The 25,681-nt window shown below is 44.8% G+C and overlaps 1 protein-coding gene across 5 annotated transcripts in view; it reads right to left on the reverse strand.

Annotated features, from left to right (window-relative positions):
• The window catches only part of LOC126199014 (ankyrin repeat and death domain-containing protein 1A-like), an 811,076-nt gene that overhangs the window by 269,527 nt on the left and 515,868 nt on the right, over positions 1-25,681 (reverse strand). For all 5 annotated transcript variants that reach the window (XM_049935699.1, XM_049935702.1, XM_049935701.1 and 2 more), the window contains one exon: positions 12,448-12,546. In XM_049935699.1, the coding sequence (XP_049791656.1) occupies positions 12,448-12,546 (99 nt within the window). The remainder of the gene's footprint in view (positions 1-12,447; positions 12,547-25,681) is intronic.

The raw sequence follows: 25,681 nt of genomic DNA on the forward strand, positions 1-25,681 counted from the left end.
ACTTTGCTTTCACATAACCTAAATCGGCGAAGAAACCCCAAATTTCATTACTTTTACGCGATCGCGTGTTGCTAGCCATTGTATAAGCGTGAACAGACACAAAAACTGCTTTCGAATAAAATAAAGAGGGATTTTACCTGAAATCGTACCAATGACTACAGGTGACAGTTTACGTTTTGAATTTAGAGGGTTATTATTCTCAATAAAAATAAAATCTCCAGGAAAACTTCTGAATAATTACTTAACGTAGGTATATAGACTTTGTGACAGTGGTAAACATACTCATTCTATTTTGGATTAAATTTTAAAAGGAACATAAACTTGGACTGCATTTCGTTGGTAGCCCTAGTTTTCACTCCATAAATACAACAAATAAGGTTTCACTTGGCAGATGAAGACTCTTTTTGGCGCTTCATGAGAAAATGTCGAGCAAGATTAAACGTAATACCTTCTTTATATGTGACAGGCTTCTCTGTTTATCTTTCCTTTGTCCCCTTCGACCATCCTGTATTTAAGTTAACTCAGACGCTGTAAGACGCAAAAAGGTTGCGTGCACGTTACTGCATAGTTCGGCCATCTGTTGGTAAAAATATGAAGTATTACGAAGCTTTATTGTACGAGCGAGGCGAAGCGAGCGTAGCCGCGGCTGAACGGCGAACTGGGCAACTTCGCCAGGCTTCCGTACTTCATGAATGAACTACTTCATTTGAACGCTTCACGGCAAAGAGTGAAATGAATGAAGTACTTCACGGGAATGAACGAGTTCGACCCATCTCTAGACAGAACGACAAAGGGTCCTTCTAAGACTCCCAGTTTGGCAACAGCAAGATGCCATCCGTGCAATTTTGTTGGGAATTTTAAACATGTCGCTGTATAAAGACACTCATTCACTGATTGCTGTGTTTCGGTGTGACAGGCATTCCTTTCGACAGCCCTTAGATCTGCATTCGGGCAGCAGGCGCTAGTTCAACGGCGTAGCGCCAATCAGCTTAGCTGTGTCGAAATGTTTGCCCGTAACGCCAGAGCCTAGAATTCAGTGGATGGCTGTCTCTGTACGGGGACATTATTAAAGCGCCCAAGAAGCGCACGCAGGTGGCAACGAGGGTGCTGCCAAGTTGGTTAGGGGGAGGTAGTGGGGGGGGGGGGAGGGAGGCGGTGTCTCAGAAGGATCAATTGTAGTGTTATTCAGTCACTTGTCAATGTGGCACCCTCCCGCGATCACGGCACATAAGAGTGCTGATTCAGGCGTCGTACAACTTTCGTAAAATGGTTCTGAAACTTCCGTAGTGGCTCCACCCTGTATAGCGCAGCAAGAATTGCTACCGCGTTACTTTCCAAAGGGGCCAGATAATACTCAGTGAGGCTGCAGCTCCGCGATGTCCTTAGAGAAGTGTTGAATCGTCTGGGGCGTGTCAGCAGTGTCGATCGAAATCAGCCCATTGACTTATTAATATTTTTCCCCATAGTCGACCCTATATTTACTACTTAAATTTATGAATGTCAGCGTATTTCGTCTTACACACTTTTCTGAAAATTATATAGTTTTATAGCAATTCTGTTTAAAACCGCCCTTACTGTTAAGTGAAGTGATGTGAAGATAACACGTTTCTGACACTCATGCTGTGCATCATTTTTCTTCTTCCTTTGTTTGCACATTACATAATTTCTGGATCATGTTTCCTTGATGTGATATGCGGGGGGGGGGGGGGGGGGGAGAAGAGGGCTGTACCTGAAAACGACTGCTTATAACTCGTAAACTATCGAACGAAATAGAGTGTGTTGTAGACCGATTTCTGAGCTTTCCAGTGATATATTACTTGTTAGGCCATATGTTAACAGGGAAGAAGAAACACTAAGCAGAAGCTACGGCTGCTCGGCCCGACTTGTAGCCAGCATTGTAATAACGGAGATGAAACCTGGCGGCCGGCTGTGAGCCTATGGGTTAAGAGCTTCGCCCTGCTGCTCATCGCGCTGCAAACTGTCGCTTTCGACTCAGAAATGTGGGGGAATCAAAGCCCCAAGGAAAGGCGTGGTTTCACTGAAGCACTTTGTTGTGTTCATAGTTCCGCGTAGTCAGCGCGTACACAACTTTCCCACTAGAGCGCGCCCCGCTAAGCACAACAGCGCAGTCGCAGCGCTCTTCCGTCTCCGCACTACGAGATGGCGCTATCTTAGAGACGGACCAAATTCTGCTTCCGCCGATCCGCGTATTAATATGTAACGCAGCCAATGAGATTGCTGCTAACGTAGAACCTTTTCTCCTCGCGGATCACACTCGCGCAGTGATACCTGAAAGTGCGAGGTATTAAAACGAGTGTACAGACCTCGGATTAGTCAGTCTGCATTTGTCTGTACCAGTCTGCATTAGCGTGTACCAGTCTATAGTCAAGTTTCAGTCTGCACCTAATACGATTACCATATTCCTGTACATAGCCATGAAGATAAATGTATAGACCTTTGTCAAGTATCGGATATATGTGAGAGTAAGATTAACGTACGAAGACCAAAGGAACTTCAGATTGTCAATTGTAAATAGCATCCAAAATCAAGTTACGTAAGGTTTATGCTTGTTACTATTTTAATAAATGTGTTCGAAAATTAATAAAGTTCTGTTTAAAGTTGGTTACCGTCACTTTGCTACCTAAGCGTGCAAGTGGCATTTCTATCGTCTGACCTAACTTCAGAAGATAAACACGCCACGATAAGACCACGAGACATATTGCTGACACTCGCCTACTTCGTTAGCGCGACAAGTCAAATAATCTGATGGTGTGTGTACCGAAGGTCTTACAGTACGCACACCACATACTTTATGCCGCCCCCTGAGACCTTTTCGTGTCGATTATGAGCGTGAAATGTTTTCCAGGGCCACTCATAAGAAAGCAGTGTGATTTCAACGCTGGGCGTCGCTGTTGAGCTCCATCGCAGAGGCGTCAAAAGAAGGCGTGAAATGTGGGTAAGAAAGGGACCGGCGACCTTCCCATTGTATCAAACGCTGTGGCACTGGGCACACTTGTGAGAATCTGGTGCGACTGCGACGTAACTGATCCAGCTTATACGTCACATGAACTTCTGAGGTCTGGCCTTTTTTCCGCATGTGTCGACACTTTGTAGTCTGAAGCATCACCGAGCCCGAGACTGACGTCGCAGGACACCACACTTTCGCACCATTACAGAGGAAGATCGTAGGCATCTCTGAGCCAAATTTCAAACTTCTGCGTCACAATGGGGGTCAATTACTGGGTTTCGAATTAGTGGCCCTTTAGTTATGTTACGCGGTGTATTAAGATGCGGCACATTTAGCAAAAGAAAAATAGCAACAAGCGCAAAGAAGTTAAACCATTCCAATGAAGGCATGCCAGCTCTCGGTGTCGGTCAGCTAAACATGCCATACAAGTTTAACTAAGTAGTAATACAGGGTGAGCGCAAAGTCTTGCCCTGACGGTAAAAATTTATAACAGAATAACCGTTTGACGTAATAAGTTACGTTTGATGCCGTTACATAGGTTAGTGTTACTAGCTGTTGTGACCAATAGATGGCGCTAGTGCTCCACAACACAGACGCCGTCTGTTAGGTCACGTTAGTTGCTGGAGAAATGGCGTCGCAGCAGGAGAAAGCGCAATGTGTGCTTTGGTTTTACGAAACGAAATCGCCCATCAGTGTTCAGCGTAAATTTCGGGCTTCTTATGGGCACAGCCCTCCTTACATTAGATCAGTAAAGCGATGGTATGCAAAGTTTAACGAAACAGGCAGCGTTGAAGATCGTCCTCGAAGTGGCAGGCCTCGTGTGAGTGATGCAACTGTTGATCGTGTTCGGCAATCGTTTCAACGGAGTCCGTGTAAATCAACTCGTCAAGCATCACGTGAACTTCAAATACTGCAAGCAAGTGTGATGAAGATTCTTCATGAAAGGCTTAGGTTGCATGCTTACAAGGTGCAAATCGTGCAGGCCTTGCAACCGAATGATTTTCTGACACATGCTGAGTATGCAACTGAGATTCTCAACAGGATCGATGGCACTAACGATTACTTAAGTCGCATATGCTTTACCGATGAATCCACCTTTCATGTCAGTCGAATGGTAAATAGGCATGAAGTCTGTATATGGGGTTCAGAGTCTCCTTATACTACCCAGTCACAGCGAGACAGCGAAAAAGTTAATGTTGGGTGCGGCGTCAAGCATAACAAGGTTTTGAACCGTTTTTCTTCGCGGAAAAATCCATTACCGCTAACATTTACTTAGACATTTTGCAACAGTTTATTCCCCCACAGTTAGAAGAATATCAACCATGGATAATTTTCCAGCAAGATGGAGCACTCCCCACTGCGCTTTGATAGTGCGTGATTTCCTGGATGAAACATTTCTAGATCGGTGGATTGTATGGAATGGTCCAACACCCTGGCCACCCCGCTCTCAAGACATTACGCCCCTTGACTTTTTTTTTCTGGGGCTATATCAAGGACAGAGTCTTCGTCACACCAGTTGCTGACGTCGACGAACTGAAGACTAGGATACAAGCTGCTGTGGGTACTGTGACAGAACACGTGTTACGAAAGACCTGTCAGGAACTGGAGTTCCGCCTCGACATTCTCCGAGCTACCAGGGGAGCAAACGTTGAGGTTTACTAACGTAAGTGGTCTTAAAAAAACTAGTAACACTATCCTATGTAACGGCATCAAATGTAAATTATTATGTCATACGGCTATTCTGTCATAAATTGTTATAATCAGGACAAGACTTTGTGCTCACCCTGTATTTTATTGAAGCACTTGGAGTCGCTTAATGTTTCATAAACTGTGTCCGAAGTAAACAACTTCCTTTTGTTCCAGGGCACTCGTCGAGCATTCACTCTTAAAATCTGCTCCTACTTAATCGTATTCCTTAACTACAGGAAGCATACTGATTTCCTAGTAATCAGCAGAAACTTGGTCTCATTTAAGTAAAGACCATCGTTCGGAAAAAATACACTTGTTCCGATCAGAGAATTTTATTTACTTGTGTTGCACACACAGGACTTCGTATTGTCCATGTCAAATATGAGGACTAGTACTCGGTTAAGCATGCTGCTGTTGGCTGATATCTGCATGCAGGATATGAATATTAATGCACGTTCTACGTGGTAATAAGCTATGCCTGCTAACGGTGTCCGAGATACCCGCCAGAGATGGTTCCTCAATATTCATAAGCAGCACGCAGTCTGCTCGAGATACCCGCAGCTGTCATTATCTGCCGTTTAGTGGCCGATAAAGGGATGGCAGGCTGAAACGCACTGTGTATATGGCAGAACAAAGCGTGTGTGCGATCGGAGGATATGAGGTTATTAATCATGTCTAAACGTGAATTTGCTATTTATAAAGAGATCTTAATGTAAATTGGCAAATGATTAACTCAACTGATGTTAAAGCAAAACAGTGAGATTACTATGCCATAGATGCTTTATCTTAAACCGTAGTTTATTGCATGCGAGCACTGACGTGCGCTGTTCGCACTTCTTTTTAGTGTCACGTAATAGCGTTTGGCAGAATCAACAACTTTCCTTTGTGGAGCCCTCTTACAGGACGTTTCTAAACATTTATAACAAACTTTGGGGAGTGATCGTAATTCTGTCGTTTAGTGTACAAAATACGAGTTTACAGTGTATCGGATGACATTCAGAATTTCCTATAAGATTGTTGATAACGGGAAAAAAATTTAAATACACGCAAAGGAAAGGTAGGGAGTATCCCACATGATAATGTTTACGATGTATTCACTGTGTTGAAAGAGTGTCACGTATTCATGTAGGGAGTAGTAGCGGTTAAAACTAGAAGTTCATATATTATAATGATATGTCTGGAAACCAATACTTGAAATATGTGCCAATCTGTTCTCCCTGTTACGCTAAGTAGACACTATAGGTTGTGCTGCGTGTGGTTAACACGCACCCCGAAACTTCCTTCATCCCTTCTTCACAGGGGATCACGCACTCTTCCAAACACACGTGGCTCTATCAAGACTGCGTCACTTGCATTCATCACACACCGCTGTAAAGTCGGCACATTGTCGATGGGCTAGTTTCACACACCAACGCGTTTAAATGTCCCCATATCCAGTAAGACAACGGATTCAGGTCCACTAAAAGGAGAAGCCATGCTACTGTACGTCTTCGCCCACGAAATGTTACTGTCGTACGCTCCGTAGAAAATGCGGAGGTGCACCTTCGTGTGTGAACCACACTTATTGTCTCTCTGGGAGGCTAACATTCTCCAGTGCAAATGGTAATTTATTGAACAGAAATCGGTACTGCAAAACACCTGTTTATCTGTTTGCTAAAGTGTATGCCTCTAAGAAATGTCACTGACAGTTCCTGCTGATACGTTGGTACTGAATCGATTCAGAAGCCTCACATCAATCACGATTCCTCGCGTATACGTACCTTCCCGCACATGAGTATTTTCGTTATTTACTGTGCCGTCCCTCGTGATCCTCCCTCATCTACACTCCTGGAATTGGAAAAAAGAACACATTGACACCGGTGTGTCAGACCCACCATACTTGCTCCGGACACTGCGAGAGGGCTGTACAAGCAATGATCACACGCACGGCACAGCGGACACACCAGGAACCGCGGTGATGGCCGTCGAATGGCGCTAGCTGCGCAGCATTTGTGCACCGCCGCCGTCAGTGTCAGCCAGTTTGCCGTGGCATACGGAGCTCCATCGCAGTCTTTAACACTGGTAGCATGCCGCGACAGCGTGGACGTGAACCGTATGTGCAGTTGACGGACTTTGAGCGAGGGCGTATAGTGGGCATGCGGGAGGCCGGGTGGACGTACCGCCGAATTGCTCAACACGTGGGGCGTGAGGTCTCCACAGTACATCGATGTTGTCGCCAGTGGTCGGCGGAAGGTGCACGTGCCCGTCGACCTGGGACCGGACCGCAGCGACGCACGGATGCACGCCAAGACCGTAGGATCCTACGCAGTGCCGTAGGGGACCGCACCGCCACTTCCCAGCAAATTAGGGACACTGTTGCTCCTGGGGTATCGGCGAGGACCATTCGCAACCGTCTCCATGAAGCTGGGCTACGGTCCCGCACACCGTTAGGCCGTCTTCCGCTCACGCCCCAACATCGTGCAGCCCGCCTCCAGTGGTGTCGCGACAGGCGTGAATGGAGGGACGAATGGAGACGTGTCGTCTTCAGCGATGAGAGTCGCTTCTGCCTTGGTGCCAATGATGGTCGTATGCGTGTTTGGCGCCGTGCAGGTGAGCGCCACAATCAGGACTGCATACGACCGAGGCACACAGGGCCAACACCCGGCATCATGGTGTGGGGAGCGATCTCCTACACTGGCCGTACACCACTGGTGATCGTCGAGGGGACACTGAATAGTGCACGGTACATCCAAACCGTCATCGAACCCATCGTTCTACCATTCCTAGACCGGCAAGGGAACTTGCTGTTCCAACAGGACAATGCACGTCCGCATGTATCCCGCGCCACCCAACGTGCTCTAGAAGGTGTAAGTCAACTACCCTGGCCAGCAAGATCTCCGGATCTGTCCCCCATTGAGCATGTTTGGGACTGGATGAAGCGTCGTCTCACGCGGTCTGCACGTCCAGCACTAACGCTGGTCCAACTGAGGCGCCAGGTGGAAATGGCATGGCAAGCCGTTCCACAGGACTACATCCAGCATCTCTACGATCGTCTCCATGGGAGAATAGCAGCCTGCATTGCTGCGAAAGGTGGATATACACTGTACTAGTGCCGACATTGTGCATGCTCTGTTGCCTGTGTCTATGTGCCTGTGGTTCTGTCAGTGTGATCATGTAATGTATCTGACCCCAGGAATGTGTCAATAAAGTTTCCCCTTCCTGGGACAATGAATTCACGGTGTTCTTATTTCAATTTCCAGGAGTGTATAAACAAAATTATGGCTGTGAACTGCGGATCGTAGCACAATATCACGGTGGTCTGCTCGTTTCCGCGAAGGTCCGATAAGCACTGGGGATAACCCAAGAAGTGGAAGGCCATTAACTGCAACAGACTACACCTCTCAGGTTGTTGGTAATGCCATTTTGAGAACGGATCGACAAAAAAACATGTGAGAAACTGCATATGAGGCCAGAATGTCTGTCACTTCAGTTTACAGAAACATAACAGAAAATATAATATGAATGAAGAGCAGAAAGCAGGTTGCAATAGAATTGCTTCGACTTTATCGAGCAGATGGGGAACAGTTTCTGAAAAAAAATTTGCACTTGATGGGGCCCGGATACAAGACTTTTAGCCAGAACTGAAGTCTCAGTCATCATAACGGAAAAGTTCTGACTCTTCACGCCCGAAAAATTCACCGCCAACAATCAAAGGTAAAAGGATGACGATCTTAGCGTATGGTATGAATGGGGTCATAGCTACAAATAGAATGCCCAATGACGTCTGTAACAGGTTCGTAATACAAGCTATTTCTGCAAAATGTTCTGCTCCCGGAAATTCGTCAAAGAAGGCCTGGTATACTTGCAGCTGCTGTCCTCATTTTGCACAATAATGCAAACCCTAGATTGCCCTACCAGTGAGAGAAACGCTCGACAAATGCGGATGGGAAAATACATCCCCAGCCACCATACAGTGCTGCTATGAGTCCACCAGACTTCGATTTGTTTCCCAAATTGAAGGAGCAACTCTGTGGGAAACGTTTTTATACAATTGATGAAGCTTCCATTGAGGTGTCCCGAATAACCAGACAATTAAGGTGCCCTACCCGGAATACAGAAGTTGCCAAAGCGATGGGTAGCTGCCAAATGTAAGAATGGAGACTATATTGAATATTTTGTAAAATATTTTCTTCAGATTCATCTTGCAGTGTGCAGAACTTTTGAAATGACTTTCACGCTTGTAGGACATGTAGAAGACAGCTGGAACAATCTAAGGAAAATGTAATTCATCCACGAAAAAAAGTGGCTATTTTGGCGGTTTATCGATAAATGCTTCTTAGCCTCAGATCTTTACAAAGACAGAGACAGAGAAGATCCTAAAAAGATCTATATATCTCGTCACAACTTCGTTTAGTAAGACCGTTACAGAGATGCTCATCAGACTCTAATAACAGGCCCTGAAAAAGAAGAGTAGTGCATCATGGAGAAGTTTACTACTGAAAGTCTCCAAGAGAGGATGGGCTGTATACCACTTCCTTCTGCGTACGTCTCTTGAAATGATCGCAACGAGACAATCAGTGAAATTAGATTTCATACGTTCTTCCCACACACCATTCCTGAATGGAACAGGATTTAGAGCGAGGTGATACTGATACCAGAAACTCCTTCCGCCACATACCATTAGGTGGCGTGTGGAGTAAAGATGTGGATCAAACAGTGAAAGCGTATATTCTGCATGGTTTGCGTTCTGTTTCAAGAAAAGCTGGTTTTTCACTTATCTCAATCTCAATGCCCTCATATTTCCCGAAGCACCGTGTGTGTCATTCAATATTACGAGTATAATTTTTCGAGTTGCTTCAGTGATATACGTGGGTTTTGTCTGCAAACATAATTGCTAATAAAGTTCATAGCAAAGAAATAATAAATTAAAATGTACTGCCTGATGCCGAAGTTTTACTGCGTGAATAGCCAAAATGTAGCAATTGATACACATTTTTTTGTTATTTTGTGGCTGGGGCCAGTGAGGAGAAGTTTCGAAAACATCTGACTACGCGCGTAAAATTTGTTGGAAACAGCTGAGTGCTCTCATCCTTAAGTACTGAATAAATATAGTCTACGTAATTTGCGCGCCGTCAGTTACTCTGCCTCCAGACATATACACAGTTCTTAACTTCAGTGACTGACTTCTTGTGTTCCAACTTTAACATAACGGTGTACGTCTTAATGAGAAAATTATGACAGCATTTTTAAATTTTAAATTTGCTCTATTATCATATGAGGTACAGAATATCACATTTTTGTTGCTCCTGTAACCGTTAAGTAATACTGATTGTGAAATTTTGTCTGTACCTTCACAGAATATTCTTCTTTCTTTTCCACGGTAAGGTGCGCTTACCAAAGGAAGCACAAGTCCCTTGACACGGATAATGCCACCTCGATACAGGATAACTGGCAAGGTTACAATTTGCTACTATCCCACAGCAGTGAAATAGATTGCGACAATTTGTGCTAGTTCTAGTTCACTTTCTCTGGCTTCCCATGTGGGAACACTATCCAAGCGAAGTCTCTCAGCAACGTCGGACGTCGATTGTAGGAAGAATAGATCAAAACATAAAATAGCTTGTGTGAGAGAGGCTTTAGCAAGTCTCCCTTACGCTCGAGTAGGAGTGTGAGACACGACTTCTCGCTTTTACATTCTATTTCACATTTAATTTTCCAAGTAACAATTCATCGAGTCAAACAACCGTGTTCGGTTCTATATTTTATTGCGATTCCCTTTACTGTTGTGTTGTGTTACGAAACAAGACTGAGATCGCAACATGGGCCTTAGTCTTACCGATGCAGGTTTGTCTCCTGCGTCACACATCTACCGACGTACACAACAACTCACAAAAAACAATAACTTTCCTTTCAAACGTTTTACATGCGTCTCAAAGCGGCGTCTGATTTAATCAGTATGTGTAGGTATAAGGAAAGAATTGAACACGCCACACGTAATGGACAAGGTTTCGAGATTGCAGCCGGATGTCGACTTTCTCCCTCGACATTTCGGCTGACAACCATGAAACCATCTTCAGGCGAGTGTTTAGATGTGTAGACTGATAGTTCACGTCGCTATACTGAAAATTTGCGTGTAGACGGATGCGCAGAGGCAGCCGCTGCTTGAGTTTGTTGAGTTATGTGCCTTCTTCGTGTATTGCTCCACCTAAGCCTCAAAAGTGCGTGCGTAATGGTGATACTACACACGCGATATCTGTCTGAATGCGGGCTCACGGAGCTAATATTCAGATGTCAAATTAATAAAATTAACTGTCATTAGTCACGGAACGTTTCCTTCCTGTAGATATTACACAAATCACTGGATCCCAGCCGTGCGGGATTAGCCGAGCGGTTTAAGGCGCTGCAGTCCTAGACCGTGCGGCTGGTCCCGGCGGAGGTTCGAGTCCTTCCTCGGTCATAGGTGTGTGTGTGTGTGTGTTTGTCCTTATGATAATTTAGGTTAACTAGTGTGTAAGCTTAGGGACGGATGACCTTAGCAGTTAAGTCCCATCAGATTCCACACACATTTGAACGTTTGAACTGGATCCCACACCTTATACAATTGAAAACCGCCAACAGGATTAATCAGATCTTCCGCCATACGTATATCTACAGACTCCGTAACTGCCGAATCCCAGGAGGAGCACGTCGAGGCCAAGATTTCCGTGGCAGAATAACCATGAAAGACTTTGAGGAGAGAGCATCCGATTCGGCAGAACTTAAACCAATCTCTTTTAACGGTATGTAAATAATACTTTTTCAGTGTAACCCCATGGTGAAGAAGAACAATCACGCTTTCTGCAGCAGCTGAATTCAGTCACGAGAATATCAAATTTACGATGGAAGTGGAGAAGAATGGCTGCCTGCCGCTTTTGGATGTGTTGGTCTGTCATAATATCGATGGATCACTCGGGCATTCCGTTTATCGTAAGCCCACATATACAGACCCGGTATTTGCAGCCACCACCAATCACAAACTATGGGCATTCTTCGCACATTGGTGCACCGAGTACATGTTGAGTCCATTCTGTCTGATGTAGACAGCTTCGCAAAGGCCGTCTCCATGGATAATATCCACATTAGATCAGCGCAGTTTTGAGAAGGAAGAAATCACCCACAAAATTAAAAGGAGAAGGAGCGGTTCAAGTCCAGGGTGTTCCTCCGTTACACCAGCAATATTTCTACTAAATTAGATAGAATCTTAAGGGAGCATCATGCCAAAGTAATCTTCCTCACACTTGCAAAGACTTATGCGCTTCTCGGTTCGGCAAAGGATGACCCGGGATTTCCGAGAGCTAGAATCTACAGAATACTTTGCCAGTGTGGCAAAGCCTACGTTAGTCAGAAAGGCGCTTTGAACATGATCACTAGATCTGCCTTTCACAGCCATGTAAATAAGCCATAAACCGAGCATTGTATGTCCAAGGATTATTCTTTTCAGTATAAAGTTAGCGGGGTGAACTAGCAGTCTCTAGTGTTACTCACTTGAAGATGGCTCAATGGTTATCAGCCGAAATATCGTGGCAATATGTCTACGTCATCCAGCTACAACCCCGAAACTTCATGGAGTACACTTTACGCCGGGAAATTTCACATATCATGTGTAATGGACATGATCAGCAAACATTTTAGTCATTCCACACAATGCTTTTACGTAGAGGAGACGGTATAACTACGCTGAAATCTACCAGACTCACCTGAAGCATCTAGTGCTCCCTGTAAAGCACAAAGCATTTCAGCGACTGTTTGGCTATTTTGGTGCCGTGACTCACCTTGTTGACGGCGACGAGGCTGGCGCCGCAGTTGATGAGCATCTGGACGGCGTCCCTGTGGCCGTGCCACGCCGCCATCAGGATGGGCCGCATGCCGTACTGCGGACACAAAAGCACCTCGTCACCTGTCGCTCTGCCCTACAGGTCGGCTCTTATTTTATTTTGTTTTTGGCTCAGTGATTTACGAATTTTCTTGAAATTTACAATGTAAGGATATACGTACACTGACGGAAAAGAATCGCAGGGCCAAGAAGGACTTGTGCGACGTAAACAAGAGTTGGTAGACGTGTTGTGAGTGTGTGGGTTTTATTTTGTGAAGTTGCGCAATGGATTGATACAACAAGTACCCTTTGGCTCCTGCAAGAAACAATATCCACCTCACATTACTACAGAAGTCAGAAAGACGCTCCTAATCTACCAACAAGAACTGCTTGGAAAACATTCCGCAACAAATATTTTCTGGAGTCGTCCCCTGTAAGGAAAAGACACAAAAATATTCTATATATTCTTACATAAATAGTGGAATAGTTGTATATGCTAGTTAGTGTAATAAAACCACTAAACGAACGAAAAATATTATTTATTACAAAAAGTCTGAGAAATCTAGTGAAACTTTTTCTTATAAAATAATAATAAATTTCTGGGTTCTTTTCGGAACAGTAGATTGCCTCTTATAGATAGGAATGCTATTATTTTACAAATATGTGTTGTGTACATAGTTCCGCATAGTCAGTGTGTACACAACTTTCCCACTAGAGCACGCCCCGCTAAGCACAACAGCACAGGCGCAGCGCTCGTCTATCTCCGCACTACGAGATGGCGCTGTCTTAGAGACGGACCAAATTCTGCTTCCGCCGATGCGTGTCTTAATATGTAACGCAGCCAATGAGATTGCTGCTAATGTAGAACCTTTTCTCCTCGCGGATCACACTTGCGCAGTGATACCTGAATGTGCAAGGTATTATAACGAGTGTACAGACCTCCGATTACCCAGTCTGCATTTGTCTGCACCAGTCTGTACTAGTCTGCATTAGTCTGTACCAGTCTATAGTCAAGTTTCAGTCTGCACCTAATAAGATTATCATATTCCTGTACATAGCCATGAAGAGAAATGTATAGACACTTTGTCAAGTATCAGAGATATGTGAGAATAAGATTAACGTACCAAGACCAAAGGAACTTCAGATTGTCAATTGTAAATGGCATCCAAAATCAAGTTACGTAAGGTTTATGCTTGTTACTATTTTAATAAATGTGTTCGAAAATTAATAAAGTTCTGTTTAAAGTTGGTTACCATCACTCTGCTACTCTAAGCGTGCAAGTGGAATTTCTATCGTCTGATCTAACAGCAGAAGATAAACACATTACGATAAGACCACGAGACATATTGCTGACACTCGCCTACTTTGGTAAAGCAACAAGTCAAATAATCTGATGGTGTGTGTACCGAAGGCCTTACAGTATGCACACCACAGTATGGAAATGTTCTTTTCTCCCTTTTCTTTAAGAATGTTATTTACTCGGCAGAATGGCTGAGGGCCACGCCTACAAAACTTGAATAACTTTTCTAGGTACGGTCAAGGCTGTCGGATCAGATATGTAGTGGGGTGTACTGTTAGGGAGGACTGATGGGGCTCGCATACGCTGTGGCGCACAATACCTTGAGCTGCGATGACTGCTGCCTGCGACGCTCGCTGCTGACAGATAACACAACTATCTCTTTCGGTCTGGATTGACCTTCGCCAATCAAACTCTCCCTATGCCTTGATGAAGTCAAGGACTCCTACCCGACCCTAGTCTAACTATTGGCGTGATACACCGGTCAGATAACCAGTCCACTACGATGCCACTCAATACTCACTCACAGGCGTTTAACTAGTACCCTGTCCATGTTCACACCACAATAAGTGTGGCGGCCAACACAGTGAGCAACGCTTAATCACGAGAGACTCAATATAGAGTGTCACTCTGATTCGCCAACAACAGAGGTGCTTCCCCAGTGAAGTACTGAGGAGAGACTTTGTTCCTCGCTCTTTGTGTAGTCGTATGAGCGCACTCGCTCTCGTTACGTGTTCCGGCTCCAAGAGCGACAACGGAATGGGTATATCATTCTCTGCCTTCCCTCACTCCTCTCACTCGTTATGTCAGAAATATTGCGCCAATCAGCGTTGCTCTTTGACATGGGAGATTGACGTTTTGTTTGAGTCGAACAATGCGGAAATCTGTAGCATCTCCATTAGGTGTATACTGTCCTCATGTGAGAGCTCCATAACTACGCAGTTGGTCCATGAAAAAATGCGTCTTCTGGGCGTTCCCACACAATGTAGTGGAATTTGCTGTTAATTCGAACATGGGGATCGTCATCCCCTCGCTCCGGCAGAAGCTGACTTTTCTCTGAGCGGTCGCTTCAGCCAAACTAGGTATGTTGTTGACCCACCCCTCTGAAGGGATGGTCTTCCCAGCGGGCTGGTTTACTCTTTAGGACGAAAATTCCTGTGGCCGTCATGTTGTGTACGCCAGGCTCGACTTTTTAAACCTCAGTACGCACTTGCGATTCACTTATTATATTTGCATATCGCTTGCATGAATTCAGACAAAATTGACTCTACCTTATCGAATTTGGGTTCGAATTAAGCGTCTTGATGTGCAGAATACGATTGTGAGGATGGAATATGTAAGAAATGAAGGTCAGGAGACCACGCCACCTTACAATGTTTCAACTGCTAAAAGATGGTATCTATTCAGATTTCGCACCAGTCGCATAAGATGTGGCGCTAATAGCACCACAATCAGTATGAAGTCAGGTTTGCTTTGGATACCTGTTGTAACGGCCGTCCACGGTAGTTACCTTTCAGATTGGACGTGGTGAGATGATGCCAATAAAGAATGTCTTTAAGGCCCCAAAAATGCCTTTAGCAACACCTCATTGAGCTTCAACGAGGTAATAGAACTACGAGAATCTTGATGTTCCTTTTGCGATATTGCAAAAAGACTTGGCAGGAACGTAGCCACTGTTCATGACTGCTTGCCGCGGTGCTCTCGAGAAGGTACTGCCACAAGAAGAGCGGGATCCAGACGGTCACGTGGCATTATCGAGAGGGAAGACCATCGTCTTCGGCGTATGGCTCTGGCGCATCGCACTGCTTGTGTAGGAACAATCTGAGCAGCAGTTGGCAACACAGCGAGACAAATAACTGTTACAAATCGATTACTTCAAGGACAGCTCCGAGCCAAATGCCCTGAAGCATTGGTGCCACTGATCACAAATCACCGCCATTTGCGACTTCAGTGGTGACAAGCGGAAGTTCATTGGAGGGCAAAGTTGAAGTCTGTTTTGTTTTCTGATGAAAGCTGGGTCTAACACTGTGCCGATGATGGCCGTGTGTTGGTTACATGGAAGCCAGTTGAGGGTCTGCTATAGCATCGGGTGCGATTTCGTAGGATTGCAGGAACACTCTCGTGGTTGTCCCACGCACCCTGGCTAAAAAACTGTACGTCAGTCTGGTGATTCGACAGTTCATGGATGGCAGCACGCCAGGGGATGTTTCACAACAGGATAGCGCTCGCCAAAATATCGCTGTTCTAACTCAACGTGCTCTGCAGAGTGTCGAGATGTTGCCTTGGCCGGCTCGACCACCAGATCTGTCCCCCATCGAGCACATATGGAACACCGTTGGATGACAACTCCAGTGTCGTTCACAAACAGCGTTAGTACTGACCGACCACAATTAACTGGCATGGAACTGCATCATACAAGCTGACATCCGGTACCTGTGCAGCACAGTGCATGCAGTTTTGCATGCTTGCATTCAACATTTTGGCGGTTTAACCGGTTAATAATGTATCAGCATTTCACATTTTCAATGTGACTACTTACATTAATCTATGATCTTCCAATATTAAGCATTTAAAAATACGTTACCTAAACAAATGTATTGTCGAAATTTCATTACTCTATATTAATAATTTTTTAGTGTTGAAACTTTTTCCGTCATTGTATATGACTCGTAACGCAGTTTCCTGTACTTCACAGATACATTCAACACACACCTGTGTGGTCCCGCGGGGTGGGGCTATTACTCGTGGAGGAAGAAAACTCATTCCCATGAAGTGGCTGAACCAACCACTCGGCGTCTCCCATCCAACAATGCCATACGACTCCTTCCATTACCATGGAAAGTTTGGTATTGTGCAAGGATATTTTATGATTGTACCCGTTCGTTTCGTTTAGCCGATTGACTATTTGATAGCCGGCCGCGTTGACCGAGCAGTTCTAGGCGCTTCAGTCCGGAACCGCGCGACCGCTACGGTCGCAGGTTCGAATCCTGCCTTGGGCATGGATATGTGTGATGTCCTTAGGTTAGTTAGTTTTAAGTAGTTCTAAGTTCTAGGGGACTGATGGCCTCAGATGTTAAGTCCCATAGTGCTCAGAGCCATTTGACTGTTTGCTTCGAGTACTTACTAGTTCTTTCAGCAAATGCTATTCCATGTCCACGTTGTAGTCCCAGCCATTCCACTCAGATTTTATGTATCAGACGTGAGAGGATAAAATACGAGCCTCAGTCCCTTAAAATGAAACATTGTGGTGGAGGGAGACAACTCTGACAGAAAAACAGGCAGGTGAGTATGCCGCATAGTTGCCGGCCACCTACGATCTGTCGCAATTATGAAGTAGCATTCCATACCAGAGGGAATCCCTTTGTACTCTCATAGTCTTCACGACGAAATCTTAAAACACTCGAACATTTGCGCCTAAAGGCTCTCTTCGATCGTTTGGCTATTTCGGGGGTGAGTAAGTTTTTTGTCCACAACTGGTCCCATTTCTCCTGCAGTTGGAGTACTGCTATGGTCGCAGATACTAAACTGTACGCGGGTGCGTCAGCGCACTGTTGTATCCTACGTACAGAAGATATAAAATGATTTGTGATGTGCTCGTTGGCATGTGTAATTTCTGTGCAGAACTTATGGGGAAGAAAGGCGATGGCTGGACGATATTTGGCCGAAAATATCAGTTGAAAAAATGGTATTTACGAGGCAAACATAAAACAATTACTTACAGGGTAAGGTATCTAAGCCAGGCCACCACAGAATCAGTAAATATATGATGTGCGATTTTCAAAAAGATAATGTGGTAAATCTTCTGGCATTCGCAAGTAGTTTTTAACGTTATGCCACGTACCTAGTTTTTCTCTGGAGTAACCATATGTTTTTTTTCTGTACCATAGAGGCCTTCGAGAAAGACTTCAGTGACTTAACAAGTGTCCAACCCGATGAAATAGTAACAATATAAAAGTGCTGCAAGCCACTGCCCTTTCGCGAGGAGAAGAGGACTCACCAAATGTCTGCCGTACTGAACCAAATGTAAGCAGACACGAAACTCTGGTACGATCCGAGGGTTTATCATTACGACTGTCATTTCAGGAGCTCAAAATGTTGTCTTTGTGTACTAGCTCATGCTATGCACCGATTCCCGACGCAAAAAACCACACGTTGAATTTCATCTGCACCGGTTGGTATTTCTCATGTCGTCTGGAATCGTTGGAGTTCCCTTTTCTCTTATTTTTCCAATAGATGGGAGTCCAGGGATGTTAAGTTTTGTGACCTTACAGGCTGCTTTGAGTTTCCTGAACGAACGATGGAACCACCACGAAATTTGCACATGATTTCTAATCGATGCTCCAATCATAAGCAAAACATTACCTAGAAAAGTCACATCACTTTGAAGTTTTCATACAGATTGTTAGGGGAAGCGTAACCGATTTTGCAGTTCATTGTCACGAAGCTGCTGGCATAGAGTAAAGTGGAATGGGTGAAATGTGTTACAGATGACTGGTATTCAAGCTGCCTCCCACTAACGCGTGGGTTCTTTGTTACCTCAGATAAAATCTTTATTTCATCACTCTCATCAGTTGCTGATATTTTTCATCAGGGTATTTTTTTCTTCATACTTACAGTTACTTGAAATATTTTATAACATGACTGTAGAGGCAGATCACGAGGCCGTGGCACTGTCAGGATATTTTTCAGTTACTAATATTCTGACGACATTTCTCATAAACGAGACCGACATCCACTTTTACGCCTGCCTAGTACATTGTGATAGTCTGAACAGCTTCATTAGTAAATGGTCTGATCGCTACAACAGCAGAGCAGGGTCTGAAGGGCTTCAAGCACAGAGCTAAACTCACGAACCGAACCAGTGTTACGTGTTTGCTTAAATTTGGTGCAAAAGTCCGTGGGACCTCATCTTCCGACGTCGTGGCAGTGGTCTGCAGCGCTGTTAACTAGTTACTATTTGGTGTATTTCTTCACGTATGATGTCGGTGAAGTTGTCTTCGAAGCCCTGTAAGGGAAGTGTAATAATTCGCCACTTGAAAACATTAAAAACTGCTTGCATGTGTTCGATAGTTAGCCACATTGTCACTTATCACACAGCAGAAACTGCAACTCAGTTTATTTACTTGTTATCACTGAAGAGCCTAAAAAACTATTACATCTGTCTAATAACATGTAGGGTCCCCGCGAGCACGCAGAAGTGACGCATCACGATTTGGCATGGATCAGTTAATGTCTGAAGTAGTACTAGGGGGAATTGACACCATGAATCCTGTAGGACTGTCCATAAAACCGTAGGAGTACGAGGGGGGAGATCTCTTCTGAACAGCATGCAGCAAGGCATCCCAGATATGCTCAATAATGTTCAGGTCTGGGGAGTTTGGAGACCAGTAGAAGCGTTTAAACTCAGAAGAGTGTTTCTGCAGCCACTCTGTAGCGTTTCTGGAGGTGTGGGGTGTCCTGCTGGGATTGCCCAAGTCTGTCGGAATTCACAATGGACAAAAATGGATGCAGGTGATCGGACAGGATGCTTACATACGTGTCACCTGTCAGAGTCGTCTCTAGGTGTATCATGGTCCCATAAGCATTGAGGCAAGGCGGGTTCTACCCCTAAGTACCAAGATGGCGGCGATTAAATGATCCTAAATGGTGGCCGTTACATCATCTGATAACGTCATCCACGATGGAGGATTTTGGCGGGACGTTTGGATTTTGGCGGGAAGATAGGTCAATTGGGCTGCCTCCACTAACCTATCCCCCCTCCCCTGCGTGCGTTCCAGCTGTGCAGTGTCCTTTATGTTTTGTTGTTAGTGTTCACTGCGCGTCATGGTCAGCTTTGACTTGAAATCACTATTTACGAACGTGCCTGTAGATGAAACTATCTGCATCCTTCAGGAGCATGTCCCGCCAGGCATATACGACCTGGTTGAGTTGTGCCTGACTTCAACGTACTTCAAATGGCAATGAAAATACTACGAGCAGACAGACGGCATAGCAATGGGGTGTCCCCAATCTCCGCTGGCAGCCGACATATTCATAGAAGCCTTTGAAACAACGGCCCTTGGTTGAGCTCCCTGACGCCCACGTTGCTGGTTCAGATACGTGGACGACACGTTCGCTATATGGCCTCATGGTGTAACGGAGCTACACAATTTTCACGACTATTTGAACAATATGCACGGGAAGATACAGTTCGCGCTGGAAGTAGAAAAGAATGGTGCTATCCCATTTCTAGACGTCGATGTGTACAGGAGAACGGAGGGCACATTGGGTCACAGAGTATATCGCAAGCCTACACATACAGACAGGTATCTGCACGCTCAATCCTACCACCACCCAGCGAAGAAGAACTCTGTAATCCGTTCTTTGGCAATCCATGCGCAGCGCCTAACTGGTGCTCAAAACATCACACCTGAGCTTGAAAGGTCATGCACAACGTTTCTAGCCAATGGCTACAGCCATAAGTAGATCAACACAGCTCAAATGGCTCTCAGCACTGTGCGACTTCAGTTCTGAGTTCATCAGTCGCCTATAACTTAGACGTAATTAAACCTAACTAACCTAAGGACATCACACACATCCATGCCCGAGACAGGATTCGAACCTACGACCGTAGCGGTCGCTCGGTTCCAGACTGTAGCACCCAGAACAGCACGGCCACTCTGGCCGGCGATACACACACCCTTTTCGACGAACACAAATAGGAAAGATAGGCAAGAAATAGACAAACTGTAGCCAACAGTGCGCTTACCTTATATGAAGAACGTTACTGACCGAATAGGCAAACAACTTCGCATAGTTGGGGAGCAGCCAGTCTTCCATAGTGGTCGTAGGATCCAGGACGTGCTAGGCTCGACTAAGGACAAGGTGGTTGAGTTACACACTGCAGGCGTTTACAAGGTGGAATGCGAATGTGGAGAGGCATACATCGGCGAAACTGGTAGGCCAATACCAACGCGCATTCGGGAATACGAGCGTTATATTCGTCTAGGACAACACAACAAATCCGAAGGGGCAGAACACCAGCGAGACTGCGGAAAAGAAATAAAATTAAGCGAAGCCTGTGTGTTGACCAAGCAGCCAATTATGACGAAACGCAAAATCAGAGGTCATCGAAATACTTCAACACCCTAACAACATGAACAGGGAGGATGGACTCAGGGTTGCCCCACATTGGCTGCCAGCAATCAGAGCTCAACAGACCGCACTGTCAACACGATGCGCGAGCACCACCGGCGAGTAACTGCCGCCGCGTGGCCGACGTCCAGCAGTTGGTAGACAGCAGCAAGCTTCTGATTCGACGGTGGCCACCAATCATGCTACGTAACACAAGAGCCAATAGATAACAGAGGTCACGTTTTCCATCCACTGCAATAACCTATTAACATAAATTTCCCTCTCCTTCTTCCTTAAGTGACCAATGAAACTAAATACCTTTTTAAAATTATGATGTAATGGCATGCACAGGGAACACTAACAACAAAATATAAAGGATACTTCACAGCTATAACGCACCATTAGATCCAGAAGAAGGCTACAGCAATCGTGGCTGAAACGTTGGTTTTTCTCCAGCAGCAGTAGTTTTTACATTATGACGCGGTACCATACCCAGAAAACTTTTATGTCGACTGACTCTGGTAACACAATTACAGTAGTATATTTATCACACTGTTACAAAACACACGCTCTGACATGTTTGGTGTCATGCCACACAGCCCACAGACCTGTAAACTACTTCTAAATAACGATCTGCAGACACGCAAACAACTTCTAAAATACCGAAGTAATTTCAGTACAGACATGAAAACTCCTCCTAAATAATGCGGTACACTGATGTGTAGACACGCTCAGTACTCTTAAACTGTCCAAATAACGCATAGTGCAGCCTACAGACCTGCTCGCAACAAAATGCAACAGACACATACAGGCACCACCCGCCAGCCCCGTTTGCTGCGTCGCAAAGAAGGCTACCACACATATTTCCAGAAGTCGAGATCCACTGGTATTCTCAAACCATGCACAGGTGCCCGCAAGCATGATTCGGCGACGTTCCTTTAATACTTGACACCTGAGAAATACCTCTCGAAATATGTGATCAGCCAGACATTGTTGCTGAAGTGACTGGATGGGAGCGAAGACCTATTTGGAGAGGATAGACGCTCCAAGAGTGCACGCACATCCACCCCACCATGAGCCACCACCAGACACAAGTCAGTGCGAGCCACGACTCTCACGCTGCTGCTACCTGCAGTGGGAAAGTGAAAGTTGCTTCTATTCTCAGGTATACAGTTAAAATCATCTGAGTGTTATAGAGATGGCACAACTCCAACGTGCGCTCACACCAGTCCCATATGGGAGACACCTCTGGGTCAGCACGTGTGTTTTACAATTGCTGATGCAATACCTGGGGTTACTGACATCACTCAATAGCACAGGGTGCATTGTTCCTAGCACAACTTGCGAGACGTGTCTATCCATGCTTAACTGCACAGTTTGACTGATGCAACGCCACAGAGTGCAAGTGCATAGCTACAAAAAGTTGCAAGTGCATAGCTACATACAATTGCAAGTGCATATAACAAGGTTCTCAATCTTATACTGATGTCACATGGCTACCTAAAATACGATCCAAGTGGAACTCTCGGAAATTGTATAGTCCCCAGAAATAATTAATGTCCGCTTTCTTGATGTCTCAACTTGTCTGCATGAAAGTTCTTGTCCTAACAGAACCTGTTTACAAAGAGAACGCATAATACGTCGAATACAATCTTACTTGCGGCCCTAACGTGACACCCCCTCCATCATGTGTTACCCTTCTTGCTCTCAACATATGTAAACATTCTCATGGCTATGTAGAGACTCCTATAACCCAGCACAAAGGCTGTCTTGTGAATGAATCGAGCATTATGATTGGCTATTATGAAACCTACTGATGCAGCCAGTGTGGAAGCAGCACCAGCCTCTTCTTTCTTTCTGCAGATGGATCTTTCCGAGGCAAAAAACTATTTTACACAGATCGCCATATTGCATCAACAATTAAACCCTGCAAAGTGCACTACATATCCTCAAATATGGAAAGACTCTTACTCAATTACACTGCTCTCCCACTGAGGATAGGAGCTTGAATATTAGAGCATGAAACCGATCTCCAAACCTGCAGTATATCACTGCCTAGTGTTTTGATGTAGTACACATACTGTATATACCCCTTACAGCACTAGATATTTCCCCGCCAGGTTGGCGGTCATCCAAGCCTGATGGGTGACCAGAACACCCTCAGTGGACCTAAGTCACTCTCAGCACTCTTCTACAAATTCAGGCTTGCTTCCCCTCAGCAGTAACGTGTTACTGTTTCTGGTCCAGATCTGATTGCTAGCTTGTATTTCTACACCCATCTCTGGACTCTGGGACTACAAGAACCGATGTATTTTCGCATGGTTTGCGATAATAATATACCATTTTCGAGGTACTTCTCGATATTAAGCACATGGCAGCATCCTACCGATAATTCCCAAGATATAGACTGGAAATTATTTCTCTATGAACCCAAAACTTCAGCGAGGTAGAATGTGCTCTGTACCACTGATTAACTAGAAACTTATCCCATGTGAGAGGACCTTTATGCGAAAAAAATTGACAAAAAAATAAAAATAGAGGCAACAAAATAGAGGCAACTGATATTTCCGCTCACTAATAATGATGTTGGTGATGTAACAGATTCCAAATCATCCCTATAATTTACAAAGTCAGAAAACGTGTTTCTCATGTCTAGAGAACCAGCAAACGTGTCTTTTACCTGCTAGCTGCACACACCACAATCCATTTTCCCTCAACTAAATAAAGGCGCGAAATGTGCAGAAGCAATGAACAGAACAATTCACATGGGTGGGAATAACGACCCAGCGCAAACACACGTCCATATTGAATCTTCTCAAATTTCCATGGATTCGCGAAGGCTATCCAAAACGTTCTAAGTATAAGGTCGCTATTCTGCCGTCTAGAGGACGACAAAGTTAACTCAGCTACATTCCTATGATCCGAAAGGCCTCTCCATTCAGACAGATCCCACTGATAATGAGAAATGTGAGTAAGGCCTACGACATACCACGCATAGGCAGAATCATCCTAGAAAACCGGTCACATATATGTTTTATCATTGTACTTACAATTAAATGTTACGATCACAGTCACAACTGAATGAAATTCGACAATGAGCGAAGTATCAGAAATAAAACTTGCTTACGGCTGTGTCTCTGGAAATAGAAATATCTGTACCATTCTCATGACTTGACTGTGGAATACTGTGATAACAGTGCTATCATAGTATTCCACAGTCATCTCCTTTACAAATGTCAAAACACAAACACATACTTTATAAGCCTGATGCTTGAGGTGAACCCATCACACATCCCCTACTACTATTAAGTATAATACTTGACCAATCAATGATTCCACATGATACAACATAATAATGAGAGAAAATCAGCCATTGGTGGACATGTCTCATAAGTTTTTCTTGCGAGTGTTACCACTGTGTCTCTTAGAAAAAGAGGTGTAATCGGCCAGATTTTAAAAAGCTCGATCGCAACAACTACAGTATGTTCCTGTCACAAGTGGTCTTGGTTCTACAGGTGCACACAAAAATCCATGTTAGAAGCTATACTGGCTTTATAAATCAACGTATGGCATTACCTACAAATCACATGGTTTTTCCAGACAACTACTGATATGGTGATCATAGGAATGTAAATTATTAGACCAGCAGTCAGGTTACATGTAACCGACGATGCAACATCGTCATAAAAATTCTTATTTGTGAAGGTTTTTCGGCTAAGGAACGTGGTATGAAACAGCTAGCTGCAACTCCCTCATGCCGCTAGATATTTCTCATATATGTGTAACGTATTCCATCTCGATACCATGTCAGAGGTTCTGCGCTATATCCACTGAGTTATATGTGATGACTGGTTGAGAAGGATCACAAATAATAGTAGATGGTGTGCTGATTGAGGTCGCAAGAAATGTACTCTAGCTTTTCAGGTCTTTAATGTTACACTATCTGCTAGTATTGATGTCTATGATTTGGAATAAAGTCTCTCCATTCAGCGACATACGTGTGTTGGATCCTATGGAGAAGTCCTCTAATGATTGCAGTCACTAGTAAATCGTTTTTCTGGCACTCACATATCTCGAAACGACCACTGGCCACTGCGACATCAGCTGATGACACGAGTACCAGTATCCAAGATGGTGGGAACCAGTGTCTTCACCAGAAGATGTGGACCTAGTACACAGTACCACTGCCAGAGGGTCCACTCATCCGTGACATAAACCAAGATGGATACCATGACATAAGCTGATGACACAAATACCACTACCCAAGATGGGCTGGATGGAGTGGCCGAGCAGTTCTAGGCTCTACAGTCTGGAACCGCATGACCGCTACAGTTAGTTCTAAGTTAAAGGGGACTGATGACCTCAGAAGTAAAGTCCCATAGTGCTCAGAGCCATTTGAACCGTTTGAACCCAAGATAGTGGGAAGCAGTGTGTTCACCATGAGGTCCAAGTGGCCTAGTACACAGTACCACCACCAGAGGCCTCTGTCATCCTTTCCATGATGTAATTCAACATGACGGTCTGGGGTGGGGAAAATGACAGGGCTACCCCCACTGACCGAACCCCCTCCCCCAGAAAATGGCAGGAAGTTCAAATTCCATCAGGACAAGGCAGCCTCTACTAATGTAAGAAAAATGGCGGAAAAGAAAGGGCACTTGGACTACCTCTACTAACGTAAGTCACCGAGCACCACCTGTTCCTAGGAAATGGCTTGGGAGAGCTCGACATTTGCTAGCATAAGTCTTTAGTCTTTTTGCATGCACCACCCTTTATTTAAACAATT

The sequence above is a fragment of the Schistocerca nitens genome, chromosome 8 (assembly GCF_023898315.1).
Source record: "Schistocerca nitens isolate TAMUIC-IGC-003100 chromosome 8, iqSchNite1.1, whole genome shotgun sequence".
Lineage (NCBI taxonomy): Eukaryota > Metazoa > Arthropoda > Insecta > Orthoptera > Acrididae > Schistocerca > Schistocerca nitens.